This window comes from Sipha flava, unplaced genomic scaffold (genome assembly GCF_003268045.1).
Source record: "Sipha flava isolate LNK unplaced genomic scaffold, YSA_version1 41_pilon_pilon, whole genome shotgun sequence".
Lineage (NCBI taxonomy): Eukaryota > Metazoa > Arthropoda > Insecta > Hemiptera > Aphididae > Sipha > Sipha flava.
In genome coordinates, this window is record NW_020273144.1 from 1,205,777 (window position 1) to 1,222,916 (window position 17,140).

General features: G+C 23.7%; 1 protein-coding gene across 2 annotated transcripts; it reads right to left on the reverse strand.

The window, feature by feature from the left end:
* Positions 1–5,594: 5,594 nt before the first annotated feature.
* LOC112688930 (modifier of mdg4-like) lies at positions 5,595–15,442 on the reverse strand. 2 transcript variants are annotated; one of them, XM_025562361.1, is made up of 8 exons: positions 14,937–15,442; positions 7,754–8,011; positions 7,483–7,632; positions 7,200–7,403; positions 7,016–7,135; positions 6,398–6,500; positions 6,104–6,323; positions 5,595–6,048 (listed from the first exon to the last, which is right to left on the reverse strand). In XM_025562361.1, exons 2-8 carry the CDS (start codon positions 7,922–7,924, stop codon positions 5,664–5,666), a joined length of 1,353 nt encoding a protein of 450 aa, XP_025418146.1. In that variant the 5' UTR covers positions 7,925–8,011; positions 14,937–15,442; the 3' UTR covers positions 5,595–5,663. The 2 variants fall into 2 exon arrangements, with proteins under 2 accessions (XP_025418146.1, XP_025418148.1); XM_025562363.1 differs by lacking the exon at positions 14,937–15,442 and adding an exon at positions 13,242–13,339.
* Positions 15,443–17,140: the final 1,698 nt, after the last annotated feature.

Here is a 17,140-nt window from a genome sequence, read left to right on the forward strand (position 1 = left end):
TTTTTTGCAATTAATATGAAATTTTAGTTGTTAACATGCTTGTAACACAGGCAGGGCTGGCGAGAGGGTGGGACAGGAAGGACTAGACCCCCGGGGCCTGTATGTCCGAGAGAGCCCGTCGTTTTGGCCATGTATACAATGTTTTTGTTGTACCAAAGCAGAGTTGGGCAAAATTTTATCTAGATAATTATTGTACCGTATGTCAAAATTAAGCACAATGTATCGATCAATGATATAATCGTTATGATCAAAATCGTCAGACCCTTTACATCAGGGACGCCCGGATGGGGGGGCCAGAGGGGGCCATTGCCCCCCCCTGAGATTTTCGGGTCCCTTACAAAATTGGAAGTTATTTTACATAAAGCTGATCTTGGGTATTCAGTGACTATTCGACAATCCTTGTATTTAACAAGTATCTAACATTTTTTTTAATCAACAAATGATGATTCAATTAATTTATTTGCTTCAAACAAAAGGAGATTGTCATTACTTTTTGAATAAAATAATAAAATATGATGCGAATTCAATCAAATAAAGTTGTTTTTTGTTTAAACTTAATTATATTTTTTCTTATAAATATTAAAATTAATAACTAATAATGTAATTTTATATAAACTTAAATGAGTTTTGATTTTTAAAAAATTTTTAATAATAGTAATACAAAATATGAGTAGATGAAATATGTAGCAGTAAATCTTCCTATAAGTATTAAGGTACTTACAATTTTTTTGCCCCCCCCTGAGCTACATTTCTGTGGGCGTCCCTGCTTTACATGATAACTTGTTCGTTGTTACTAATAATTCTTTATAAAATAATATTGAACTTTTACAATTTACATCTGATAGGACATAATAAGCAGACTTAATAAACAATTCCTGGATTTCGGGGAGGGGGGCTGAAGCCCCCATAGCCCCTCCATAAATATACCCCAGTGGGACCCCATATAAGCGCGGGGCCCGGTATAGTCGCACCGCTTGCCCCCCCCCCCCCCCCCAAGGCCAGCACTGGTTTGGGTTTCACCCTCTGCGAAGTCTTGACACGCCTATGCTTATAAGTGGTCTTGGTCAAATAATTGCAAAGGGAAGAGGGCCCGATTTAATAATTATAAATAAAAATGTATTTTTACTTATACATGTCTCATTCAATTATACATCACAGGCTTGGTCCAATTGCAAACAGTTAAACGAGTTTATACTGTATTATCAACTAGAACATAGCAATATATCTAATACAGTGTTTCTCAAAGTGTGGTTCACGAACATTTTTTGAATTATATTAATTCTAAAAAATTAAGTTAAATTAATCAGTATACTTAACGAATTAAATTTATATTTACAAAGAATACAAGGAGCCGATAAATTTGCGGTTCATAACAAAATAAAAGGTTTAATGAAAAAACTTTATGGCAAAACAACACTAAAAAGCAAAATTATGATTGCTTTGAAACATCTCAAATTTTCATAACTAAAAATGATATAAAATTAGCTGAAGACATAATTAACCACATCAGTTTGCATTTGATTTCGTTGAAAAATCATTTGAATTTTTACTTCCTTGAAGAAATGAAAGAATATGAACAAAATAGCTGGATTGTGAATCCGTTTCAGGAAGCTGTAGGATTTCGACCAAAGCCAATGAAAAACTCATCGATTTATCAAAAAATTCATCTTTAAAACTTCAATTTAGCCGCAATGTGATTCAGTTTTAGTAGTCATCTCAACAATCATTTCCAATTCTTTTAACTGAAGCTATAAAAATACTACTCACATTCTTATCTTCATATATGTAAGAAGTTGGATTTTCGGCAATGGTGGGCATCAAAAACAAACATCGGAACAAGATAAATTTATCGAACTCTTTACGTTTGAAAATAACTAAAATTGACATCGATGTCAATGCTGTTGTTAACCATAACAAAAAATAAGCACATATTTCGCATATACCTCCATTATTAAAGTACATTTGTAAAAATATATTAATTATAAACCTATAAAATACTAAATACCTAGTAAAAATGTATACATCTTTATATAATACAAATTGTGTTTTTACTTCTATTTGAAGAGTGAAATTATATGGGTTGCGAAAAATTTTTTGGGAGAAATTTGGGTCATGGTACTAAAAAGATTGAGAACCGCTGATCTAATAAATTTATGCATTTTTGTAAAAACCAAGTTAACTAAAAAACATTGTTTTAAATAGGTAGCAATTGAAATGTTATATTTTTCATTAAATATCAATTAAAAAAAGACAAATGAAAAATAACAATTCATTTTTGGAAAATTTCTTAAATTAATTTCTTTAGCAAAATATACAATTTATATCTAGGATTGACCATATATAAGATATATATTATTTACTCAAGAGTTTTGAATAAATAAAATATAAATATACAAGAACAACAGCATTGGAAATAAGAACACTTAAAATGTAAACCTTGAAGGATTACACCTATAGGAGGAAAAATGCACTATTATGATAATTCTTAATTAGTTTGTAATACCTTATATTTTACAATCAATCACCAGAATATTAAAATACTCTTTTATTCTTAGTTTAAAATTCCATTTATTTTTTAACTATATAAGTACACATTTAATAGATTTATAAAATTATAAATATCTTGCGAAAACGTTACAGTTTCATAAAACAATTAGGTACAAAAAAAAAAAAATAATAACTTTTACAATATCATCAAATCAAGTCACAAATATTAATTAAGTAATAACTTGGATTTATTATGCCAACTCATCCAAAGGTATAGATTCCAATAATAATTCTAAGTTATATCATTAACAATTTAAAAAATTAATAATTAAATTCTTTTGAGTAAGTGCTAAATACAGTTTTTTTTTCATTAAAACCCATTGATAAATATCATGGTGAATGTAAAATATTTTAAAAATAAAATAATTAAAAAAAACTTAACCAATTAAATCAATGTTATAAGTAGTGAATAATAGATTTGAAAAATATAAATAAATATTTGAATACATTTAAGATATTTACGATTGCAATATCAATATACATAAAATTAGATATTCAGACTATACTCCAGGGAAAAGACTTATTATTATTATTATTATTATCATTATTATTTATTGAATTTTGGAACATTAAGTAACATAAATCAGTTATTTAAATGAGGTGCTTAGAAAAAAAAATATTAAAACGTACCTGACTCTTGAATAAGTGGCCAAGTTGGTTTTTACTCTTCACTTGTAAAAGTCAAAAATAATAAATAATAATAAAATAAAAGTAAAAAAATTCACCACTTAAATAATAATTATTGAAATAATATAAAACATAAATTAGTTAACTTAAAAATGTGACTGAATAAAACTTTTCTAAATAAAATAATTATTAATAAGTCTGATACTTTGAAGTCAAAATATATTAAAATTATATAATTTATAAATTGAAACAAATATTTGGTGCGAAAATGAAATAAAAAATTATTCAGCCACTCAATTATGCTATTATAAGTTAATTTAAATAAAATTATAATAATTAAATTCTAGGAACACGTGAAACAATAAAAAAAAATTTATAAGCTTGTATTGTGTATTGCAAATAATTTAAGTGCATAAATTATACGGCATTGTGAAATAATATATTATGTTTATTTATAACAAGTTTAGGAGGTAGACCTATAAATCTATCATACATATTTTTTTATTGTATATTTACACATAATATATATAACCATTAACCATAAAATAGTGTTTAAACTCCTAGATAATCAATATTCGGCTAATCTTGAGGGTTTCAAGTCTTTATTAAAGATAATTAATTAATTTTATTACATACATTAATATTAAATTTTTTATATAAAAATAATAAACAATATTACTGTTTATATTACAATGATTATAATTGTAATATATCATATATTTACAGCAATAATAATAATAATAATAATAATAATAATAATATTAAAAATAATTTATAAATATTCTGGTAAATAAATGTTCTTGATCAGACTTAAAAACTATTAAATAGGACTATGATTTATATTGCACAGTAAAATGTCAAGAGTAATTTTGTCCATTTATATGTTCTTTTATAATTAAGTTACATGTATAAAATTCTCAGTGATGATATTTATTATACTAAAAATTAAAGCATTAAATTTATCAAAATAAACTTATACTTTTATATTATATGGAATAAAGTGATTAAAAAAATTACTTAAAAGGATTTTTCAATGTGTTAATCCACAAAATAATAAATATTTGTTGCTATCACACATTATATACAAGATAATATACATTTTTATATTTATAATAACTCGTAACATTCTTTTTTTAAATTTAAATTATATACATAATTAATTATTTATAACTTGAAATATATAAAAAAGTATAATATATTTCAAAACCGAGAATTTTATATCATTCAATAATACAATTAAAAATGTTTCATTTCATTAAAAACATTTAACTGGTATACATTTTAATTAACTTACTATGTGTCTCAGTTTTTTTTTTTTTAACGTAGTTGATTTTATTAGGAGTATTGATTTTAAAATTAAATATAAATATTGAATTAATAATTGATTATCATAATTTATATTAAACTCTCTATCCCATAGTAAACAATTCACTAATATTTTTAAAGATACCTTAATATTTTTATTTCATGTTCGATCAATCTTTTAGTATAAAAAAATAATAATGTTACAAACATAGTTAGAAAATATTTTATATTTATGTATTCCATGTATATCCACTAATTCTTATTGAATACATAAATGATAACATAACACAAATGATACACATATTTATATATAAAAATGCACATGCAATTAAGTTATATAATAAACACCCAATAAAATCACAATATGTTTTGTATACACTATACTATTTTAATAATATAAAATGTATAATAGTATTTATGTAAAAATTGTATGTATTTAAACTACTATCTAAATAGCTATTTGATCAAACTTAGAATTACTTTTTTACTTCGCTGATAATGAAATAAATAGGGTTAAGTTAGAAACTTATAAAACATAATAATATAATTTATGAATAATATGACCAGAATTTGTAAAAATTTAATTCAAAGTGCATACCAATTATCGTAATTGGCAAATCACCCACCAGTAAATAAGAAACATAAATAATTTAAAACGATAAAAATAATATATCTTATAGATATATGCATCTACAAACATAACTATTGTTATAGACAACAACATAAATAAAATATATAATATAATAAAAATAATAGTAATAATAAAAATAAAAATAATAAAAAATAATAATAATGAATTTAATTTTCATAGAAAAGTTTGATACTAGAGAGCTAATTGGAAGAATGTATTTTAGTTTAGCACCAATTTTAGTAATGTAATAACCTACAGGCTTTCTTTTATTATTAGTTAGTTTAGAATAAAATAAATATCTTCCAACAGTGATCCAAAATATTAAGAAAATAAATATATATGTTAATGTCAAACATATATAGATAATTGAAGATAAATAATCAAAAAATAAAATCATAATAATAAAATAAAATAAAAATAAATAAATAAAATAAATTTTTTTAAAAAATAAAACAAACAAAACAAAAAGAAATTTTTTTTTAGGATATCATTTAAATTTTTTAGAACTTATAACAGGTTAACTATATTTTTGTAAATTTATACAATTATAACGCTAGTTACCATTTAGATTATTTACTTTAGACATTGTACCTGGCGCTGGTACAAAAGTGATGTCTGGTATATTTTGTTGAGGTTGGGTGTTACTATTTGTTATAATATCAGTTTCATCATTATTTTCGTGTTCTTCTTCTTCAGAGCCTTCTTCTCTATCACTTTCAGACATAACATCAACTCTAAAAGTTGACCTATCACTAGCACTTACTGTAGCAGAAGCTACTGTAAGTGAATTATCACCTTGTCTCATTGTTGACAAGTAATTAGCTAAAGTTGTTACAGTAACATTTAGAATTTCAGCTGCTCGAAAAAGGGTTAATTCTTTTCTTTGCAATTTAGCTAATACATCAGCTGGACCTTGTTCCAACCAAAAATCTCGAACTCTATAGAATATCAATCCATTTAATAAATCAAAATAAAATATAGTTACTCCATTACCTGTATGGATGTTTTAGACAACCGTAAGCATCTCGGTATCGTCCATATAAAGTTCCATAAGATACTCCCATTAACTCAGCAGCTACTTTCATTTCTAGGTCTTTATTTTTTATTGCTTCCATAAGTCTTTTAGTAAAAGGTTCTTCCCAAAACTGAGGACGGCGACCACCAGATTCTAGATAGTCATTCATTTTCATTACATCAGAATATTGACTTAGATCTATAATAGAAAAAATTATATAAAAATATAAAAATGTTAATTTAACATAATTTGTGTTATTAGTTTGTTTATACCAGGAGCATGTGCTGGTTGTTCACTGAACCCTAGATTGGCACCGCTAGTGCTGTTTGCTCTATCTTCTTCAGATGAAAAAGTTGTTACATTAACATTTCCAGTCTTAAATAAAAAAATTTAAAAAAATAAGAGTCTAAATAGTTTTATATATAGTAAGTTGTACATTATAATACACAATATTCATATAATAGACATATCCTATTTTTTATAATAAATATTAGTTGACTAATATTTTAATAAACACAGGAATACAACATTAGTTTATAATTGGAAATTAGAATTTTAGTATGAATCTATAGATTTAAAATTAAGTTTATAAATTAAAATGTATAACTTAGTTTATTTTTTGTACATTTTGAGTTCAGGAATAATGATTTTAGAAACATACACTTATAAATAAAGTTTTTAGTTAACATTTAATAAACTTCCATTTAAAATTATACTTGGGCATATTATACTATACCTAAGTAGGTAATACCTACTATGTTTTACGTTGTAACATAAATATTATATACAACCAAACAATTCAAATTCATATTCATTAATTTTAGAAACTCTTCTTCTTTCGCATTTTATTACTCTTAGAAACTCAAACATATAATAGGAGATTGACTTACTGTTGTTTTAGAAAGCTCTACATTGTCTGTATCAACAACATGTTGCATTTCTGGTTCCCAGATTGATTGATCTGGTTCAGAATCATTTTCAATATCTGCTACATCCATATCATCAGTTTCCTAAATATATTAATCATAAAAATCAATAATAACAACAAATATATTTTAGTTTTACAACAATTACTTGTTTCTCTATAAATTCTTTTTTTATATTAGCAGTAGTAGTAGGTGTTACTGTATCTAATTTTCTTTTTTTACTAATATTTGACTCGTCAGTAGTTACATTAAGATTTTGATTTTGCTGATCTTGATCTGATCTCCATGAGACTTCAGCCAACCCTTTAATTTTAAGTTCTTCTGCAGTTTTTAACAGTGATGAAAGCTCGGTCTAAAATTAGAATAAATAATGTAATACGAGAAAATTATATTAATCTTAATAAAAATTATGGATAAAACTTATAACTTACATTTTCAACATTTATTTCTCCCTTATACATAAAACTGACTAGTGCTTGAATATCAGAGAACTTAACATCTTTAAGAATAACTATTGCTTTATCCTCATCGTGTTGAGATAGTATAGAATCAAAATAAGTACTACAGGCTGAAAGCATAACCTAGAAATATAGAAATATAGATTATTTTAGAAATTAAAATAAAATAAAATTTACTCTTTTATACAAGTACAATAAAATTTTTTTTTCTTTATAAAAATTATACATATATGTACGAATATACCTTATGAGCTCTTAGAGTTTTTCCTTCACAAGCCAATGTAACATCACAATAACTTTCTCGTTCTAAAAGTTGAGAGAACATTGCTTGTAAATTTGAGTGATGATATTTCCACCGTAAACAATATTGTTGTGGTGCTAGTGAATTCATATTGTCCTCAGTAGTGGACCGCATTGAAATATTCAAAATTGTCTTGTTATTAAAGCAACCAGATCAAGTTCTATAATCTCCCATAACACTGAGTATATAAAATTTGGAAACCTGAAAATTAATTCAATGTCATAAATATAGTATATTTTGAACCAAAAATATTAATGTTATAAGAATTTAAATTGTTCATAAAATTGTAATTTAATAATATTAGTTATTTTGTAAATATATAAAGATCGACTTTAAAATCATGATTATTTAATAAATAATAAAATTAAATATAATAAAATAGGGAATATAAATCAATAAAAAAATGATAGGAATGTTAAAACATATATTATTAACTCAATGATTGATTCACCAAGTTTAAATATTTCAAGAATGTATTTCAGGTATAGTATATATATAAAAATTATTAAATCATGTAAAATCTTGAAAAAATTTACTAATATTTTATCAAAAGGAAAATAAACTATTGACGAATAAAATTATCATTTTTTAAGAAAATAAATTAAATTTAAATAGGATAACAAAATTAACTTTAAAAACTATGTACTTTAAGTAAAAATTATAAAATTTGCATTTAATTTTGTTTTATTAATGATGATTGATTTAAAATTTTGAACATTAATTTAACTTTTATTAAAAATATATTTATAATTGTATTTACATAATAAGTAAACATTAAATTACTTAATAATTTAAAATTATTTAATTTTATTAAATTGTTTGTCTTCAAACCCTTTTAAATTTTAATCTCAATTTGTAAATTATGAAGTATAAATAATTTAGGCATTTTTTAACTTTTATTTTTTTTTTTGTAAAAATTATTCCACAAAATAATTTTGATGATTTTGATGAAAATTTAAACTTAATTTTTGTACAAATTGGTTTATATATAATATATAATAAAAACATTAACTTTTGTTATGAAATTACATTATAATTTTATGACTATGTAATTTTGTTAAACATTTTCAATATGACTAAATAAAGTACTTAAAATGAAGTTATTTACTTATTTAGAAACAATACATTATATTTATTAAATTTTGAAAGATCAAGATAATCAACTCAATAATAAAAATCCTTATGAATGTTATAAATATTAGTCAGGTAAATAAAATGAAAATTAATTACTTATATTGAATAAATTATTAAAATTCATTTTTAGTTTATAAATCATACACAGTTTCCCCAGGGAGTTTGCCAAACTAAGGATCAACATATTTATTAAAGTTATACAAAAATAATTTATGATTTAAAATGGAAGTTACTATTTGAAAAAAAATATATACCATGGATGTACGATTCATAAATAGCTCGACTATAAAGACTACTTTGAAATATAAATGCTAAGTGCTATTTGAAACATAAAAAATATGATGAGAATGAATACCTCACTTGAGAAAATATTTAGTGTACTATATTGTCTCAAACATAGTCCTTATCTTGCTTGTTATAGTTATTTATTTGGATAATATTTTATATTATAGAACAATAGTTTAAAAATAGCTTTGTTTTTGTTTTTAATTTTTCCAGGTCTATGATTTAATAAAGATTCATAATTTCCGAAAAAAAACTAAGAATTATTTTGCTATCAATTTAATTATTAAAAACTATTTAATAGTTATTACTAGAGGTCGAATTTTTATGATTTTACATATTTGTTTCTAGCAGGCAAGTAGCTATGTAATTTTAAAGGGGGTGTTATTTAAAATTAATCGACAAAATTATATACAACAAAATAATAACTTTATGTATATTTTATTGTACAAGCATACAAGTACTTTAGTATATTATACATGAATATTTATCCATGTGTATTATATTAATGTATGAAGAAGTGTTTAAATATTTTATTAAAATCTCAAATGGATATTTTTTCTCTTATATATATTTTAAATCATGGATGAAACAATACAAATTCACGAGTTTAATTTATTAAATGAAACAGTGTAATGAGAAGCCGAGTCCTGGCATTATATTACTGTTATCATAATATGTATATATTTTGTAATGATAAATATGTGTTCATCATGGTTCATGATGAATTTTTACCTTTATAAGACTTAAATATAACATAGTCAAGGGGGGAGTTAATCTGTAACACCTCACTGGCTACACGCCTAGTTTATAGTCTATGCAGTTAAATGAAATGAGATATGTTTACAATTCATGAAACACAGAATTCACAGAAAAAATGTATTTTGCATAAAAAACATACTTTAGGGGTCAGTAAATATTTAATACAACAAAAAATATTTTATAAATATTTATTTCAAAGAAAATAATTAATAATTATATTGTCTATTATTTGTCTTCACATCACTTCCATGCACATATTAAGTACATATTGAGTGCGTTTTGATAATATTGATCAAAAAATACAATATTCACTATATGAGTTATTTTTATATCCTTCAATCAAGGTTGTTATAAAAATTAACCATTAGTTGTTATAAATCTAATAATAACATTTAGTAAATGATAAATTTAAATAGAGTAAATTTAATAAGTTTTTTTTTTTTTACAGAATATTGAAGAATTATTTGTATTTTTAAGGACGTAAAACATCATATATCTGATATTTTCAAAGAATATTTAGAGAATATATTGCCATTTTTAAACGACATAAAAATATCATATTATCATGTTTTAAGAATTTTAAGAGAATATAAATTTGACCTCTATTTATTATAACTAGGGCTGGGTTTTCGATGCACTTTGCACTTTTTTCTGAAGCTTTCTGTACGATGCTCGTTTTATTACAGATATGTTTTAGATATTTTTAAATTAAAATAAGAAATTTTATTTTGCATTTTTTGACAATTTTTGATTTTAAGGTCATTTTTCTCATTGTTTGGGTAATTTTAGGGGTTTTTAAGTAATTTTTGGGGTTTTTCGAATTTAAAATTATAGACTATAGATTTTTTCTACTAACGGATTAGTGTTGTTGTGTAAGGTATGCAATGTAAAAGTTGCTGTTGATAAACGTTTTACAATACAAAATATATCAAGAGACAAACATATAAATGGAGTACAACGAAGAGAACAAATTGAAGAATAAGTAAAAAATATGTATATCTACAAAAACTCATTGGGGAACAACAGGAGGCACACTCTTGTGATTCAGTAAAACAACAAAGAATAATTTTTTATTTATTAATATATGAAGTAAAATAAAATATTTATGTACATATAATGTAATTTTTTAAATTATAAAGCTATTTTAAATAAGCTTTAAAGGCATTTGTTGAGTTTTTTAAATCATTTTTGCACTTTTTTAAGGTCATTTTTCGCAATTTTTAAGGACATTAAAATCCCAGCCCTAATTATAACCATTTAAAATTATTATATTCAATTTAAAATTTCAATTATTAGAATAGAAGAATTATATTTAACTTTAGAATAACCACAAAAAACATTTCTTAAAAATGTAACAAAAAAATCATAATGAACTATAATCTTGTTAATTAATATTTTAAGTGAGCATACAAGTTAACTGCGAGTATTAATTAAGTTTCTAATAAACATAATTGAAAGAACCTTTTAAAATTTAATAACAAATATTCCATTTCATTAAAAATAGACACAAATAATAACACATAAAAATGTATAAATTATAAATCTAATAACTTTTAGTTTAAATATTTATTTTATATTTAATATAATGTAATGTTTTAATCTTTTTTTTTTAATATTTTCAATAGGTACACATTTTTATAATCATAAACATTTTGTTTGTTAAGATATTTTTTTCAGTATCATATGACATAAAAAATATTTTCAATTTCAAGACTGTTTAGAGATGGAAAAAATTTGATTCAAAATTGAATTGCCAAATTACAAACAGTTGTATTTAAAAATTTCATACTAATTTTTCAAACTAAATACTGATAATTTTATTTGAATCAAGTGCTACAGTTAAGGTCTTTGGACCTATTTATTATTAACTTATTTATTTATTTAACATTTTTTTATCTATCTTGGGAGTCAAAATTAATTTTTTTTTTTTATTAAATTTTATAAGTTATGATAAATGATTTTATACTCTAAAAGAAGTTATTAATGTATTAATTTATCAATATTGATTTTTTTTTTTTTTTACTGTAAATCATTTTTCAGATAGTAAAACCAAGTTATTGGATTATAAATATTCCATCTATTATTATATATTTATAATAAGTATTTTCTCGGACCGAAATATAAGCCCCAGAGGTATTTTTATTTTTATAGTTTTTTCTGGCTTTTATTAAAAACTATCCAAATAATATAAATATATTCTTTTAATTAAAATACAAGAAGTTAAGACTCATATTATATATTACTAGAGAGTAAATATGTCAGGAGGAATAAACTCAATAGATTAGATAATATAATAGATATATCTATTTAACTAACATAAGCTCGGATTTTTGTATAAACATTTATTATTAATTTAATGCCTTCTTATGTAAAATAATACAATAAATAAAATCACCTGCGTATATCGATTTAATCTACTTGATTTATAAGGTATAATTATTATAAAAATAGAAAATATAAAATAATTGATAAATAAAGTAAGTTTTCAAGTTTTAATTTTTTATAAACATATACAAATATTATACAAAATATAGTTAAATTTAATTGTTTTACTACCTTAAATTATACAATCAATGTATTTTATGATAAAATTTATTTATTTCATAAATATAATAAATTATGGTCAGTAGGTAATCTTTGCAAGTAAATAAAATATTATATTTTAAAATTAGCACATGTACATCCTGAAAAATAAAATGTTATAAAATATAATATTCTTTGATTTTTTAAATTTTATTAGACTAATAGTAACTTCTTAAAGTAAAAAAAATCAACACCTATTTAACAATTAACTACTGATTTCATTATGTATATTTAAGATAAACCGAAAAACTTCAACCAAAGAAGAAATTAGTTTACGAATTATTTAAATTACATCTAGCATAAATAATTATTTTGACTGTTGATCAAATGTTAGTATTCTAGGAGTATCAAAGATTATACCCTCAACCTCTAAGAATTAAAAAAAAAATAAATAAAAAAAATACATTTTTAAATTAGAAGAACATATTATGCAATTAGTGTAAAAACTTCATGGTTTTTTAACCTAAATTTGAGTAGTTTTTAGTCCTAATAAATTCAAATTATCGTTGTAATACATTTTAAAATGGTTATATTATATTATTAAAGTTGCATTTTTTCAATCAAATAATTAGGACTAAAAAATAATCAACTATATACTAAAAACCTTAAATTTTTTTACCACATTTTTATAATATACTTTTGAAATTTAAAATATTATAGATTATCTAACCTCCATTTCTTATGCTGCTCTGAGGACTGGGTAAATAGTTTGTAAATGTATATTATATACATATTATTATATAAAGTTATTAGATATAATCCAAAATGGCAATATTTATGTATGTGGCCAAAATTCTGCAAAATCACTGAAATTTTCTTCTTATAAATATTGATTTTTAGATTATTTTACCATATATTCTGACTAACAGAAATTTGGATGGTTATGTTCTTTTCCTAATTATCTTCTTTTTTTTTTTTGCCAAACCCAATTTTCATTCCATATTTTAGATAAATAAACGGGTTTATATGGAGTACTCATTGGACTATTCAGAATTTCAATTTAATTCCACGATAATCATAATTCATTTAAAATTGTATAAACATAATATTTATCCATATATATATATATATATATAAATCATAGTTATTACTGTATAATATCAATTTTTTTACTTTTAATGAATATATTGATGTATTATACATAATTATGCTTTTTATAAAAATAAAGAAACCAAGAAAAATATTAAAAATAACTGCAGAGCAGTGTTGTAAAGTATTTGAGTACAGGGATATAAATACTTTTGATAGAACAAATATTTACGTTTTTGAGTATTTAATACTGTATTTTATTAATTACAATTTTATGACAATTAATATTTTTGTTTGGATTATGAAACTTTTTTAAAAAAAACTTTGCATAAAGGCACTATTAATAACATATAAAAAAAATTAAAAATATATAAAATTAACTTTGTTGGTTAGATTACTGTAATTATTGTAATTATATAAATAACAAGTTACCTACATTTAAACTATTGTAATTACCTATTGGTGCATATAAGACAGAAGCTTTTTTTTTTTTTTAGAAAATACTATTAAAATACATTCCATACTAGTATTTAAATACTATTTTTCTTTAGTATTTGAGCAGAACTTAAAATATGTTTAAATTATTCTTTATAATACTGTTTTAAGGGTAAAATGAAAATAAACAATTAATGATCAACAATAGATTATCATTCATAGAAATTGTATAAAAAATACATAATTGATTATCAATATTTTAAACACTACATTTTAAATAACAAAATCAAAAACTTTACAATTAATTACATATTCATATTGAAAAAAAAATATTAAATATGTACATTTTCATTGATTTCAACGTTTTAAAATGTAGTGCTTATTATGAATACAATAATAATAAGTTAAAACTATTAATTGTATTCTCATGATAAAACTATTAATTGTATTCTCATGATAAAACTATAACAACAATGAACATGAAACAAATAACTAATAACCATCAATAATCTAGTATGTAAACTAGTATTTAGTTATTGTTTAGCATAACTAGATAAGTCGAAGAGGCCAAGAATATAGTACACAGGTATAGTAAATGAATATATTGGTAATTACATTAAAAAGTCAATATTAACAAAACAAAACAAAATTAATACCTAGATTGTATTGATATATTTTTCAATTTATATTTGAGTATGTTTATTACATATACAAGTATAAAATATGAAACTGACCTTAAATTGAAAAAATATTGATAAAATAGAATAGTTAACAAGAATAAATCAATAAGTTTAAACAAAATAATTCACGAATTTAATAGTTCCCAAGAGAAAAATGTCGTTTACAAATTTACAATTCTGGTCAGTAAAATATCCATTTTAACAACAGATAGGTAGCTTACCAGCTTTTTTCGGTTTTTTAGTAGTTCGATTCTTCTTCGTTGTGTACGCCGAACAAACACAAAATAGTGACGATAACGAATGCAAGAAACATAAAATTGAGAAAAAACCCCTATTAAAATGATAAATTGAGCGATAAAAATAATGCGAGGATAAGAAATTAATGACTACTCTGTACTCAAAACTTGACGCACACCACGGTAAATATTAGAAAAACAAAAAAAAATAATAGTACATAGTAATCATAAAAAAAAAAACAAATTGAAAATAGATATCAATAAGGTCATTAAACTTTAAAACGCAAAACGCTAGTGCCGTATAAATAACATTTATTCGCTATAATACACTTCTCCGCAATTTTCTTGCTATCATATTTGCGAGTGCAATTTGATTTTGATAATTACTAACAGGCCCGTCCTGCGTTAGCTGCAGGAACGAAAAAAAATTTTCGAAATTTTTTCCACGATATTGATAAAAAAAAAAAAATTTTTTTTACAATTATCATAAAATGTATCAAAAAAGAATGGAGTTTGTATAATAAAATATTGTTGTTGGTGAGCAAAAGAAAAATATAAATGTTTGGTATCGCTGGATCATAACGAGCGTACCACCCAGGATCGACGTCCGCGAGTGGTGGAAAAACTTAACTGATCGCGAGTTGTCCCAATGTCCACTTCGTCCGTCGACCGTTTTGTACACATCACTCACACATACGCTATACACACATACACACCCACACGCGCGTTGATAATGACGCTCGAGTAATCTCGGAAGTGGGTAATTCTTTTTTGTCGTCTTTCATACCGTACGGATGGCACACAAAAAATTACGACACGGAATCGAACCTTTTTAATTACGACAACTGTAACAAACGCGTTATATTGTACAGTGTGTCCAGACGGACTGTCTGAAACTGAAATTGTATTGGATTTTTGACTTTTGAACATTTTATGCAACCTACCAATTAGTATCTCATAGGCATTATAAAGAATATGAATTTTATATTCACGTTGTATTCCTTGCTAAATTAAACCTATTATTTTTTTTCTCCCCACCACCGTGTATTTATTTCCACGCCACGTTATCCTTTGTCCCCAGTCTTGCTGAGTAGTCGGTGAATATATTACGGTCCGAGCGCGTATGAAACCGGTGGAATTTTTTTCATTTTTCTTAATCACAATGATCTTAGACACCGATTTTATATCGTGGAAACGTTTTGGTTTTATTAATGCCCCCCACTTCCCGACAACGGCACGGACGAATAATATTACATCGACGACGGCATAAAAAGCCGTTCGACAAATAACGCATTTCTCGCTACCATTACAGTGTTTGGCGATCACTCAGTAAAATACTAAAACCGTTCATCATTCACGCGTATAAACCAGTAGTCAGTCGCGTAAAGCCATTTGACAAAATACTAGCTAGTATGCAGCTAAATCAACTCATAGTAGAATATAAAATGTTTTCAATATTATTGAGCAGTGCCGTAAAAACCGGGTGTGCAGTGTGCTGCGCACACGGGCCCCAAGACTAACATACATTTGGGGGGCCCCCCTAGTTCCAGCCTAAAATAAACTATACTTTACAAATACACAATTATTTAATAATATTATATTATTATTTTATAATTAAAAGAAACTTCTTTTAAAAATTTAAGTAGGATGTTATAATATTTTAGAGTAATATAATATTTATTTTACAAATAGTCCATTGAGTATTTGAATAGGCATACTATATACCTACCTAAACTACTTAAACAAATTTACTACATAAATATGTAGTGAAGTATAATATACAACAGTTGTAGGTATTTAATTTGATATATACACATACAGGGCCGTCCAAAGGTTTTTCGGGGCCTGGGACTAATTAATTTGGGGGGCCCTCCAGCGACCTTAATAATAAGATATGATTAACAAAATACTCAATGAGAATAAAAAAAATTCTTGCAAACGTATTTTTCCAAACCCTAACCAATCAAGCTTATTTAAATGCATGTGCTGCATTACACACTTAATTTTCAATATATACATCATATATTATACTAAAAAGTACAATTTATTTCTAAATAGTTATATTTATTCAAGGAAAATATGAACTTGGATGTTTATTGGATTAAATAAATAGATAAGGTAAATTAAGAAAATTAAAAAAAAAATTATTTTATTAGTTTATTATTTTATATAAAATATTAAAATGTATA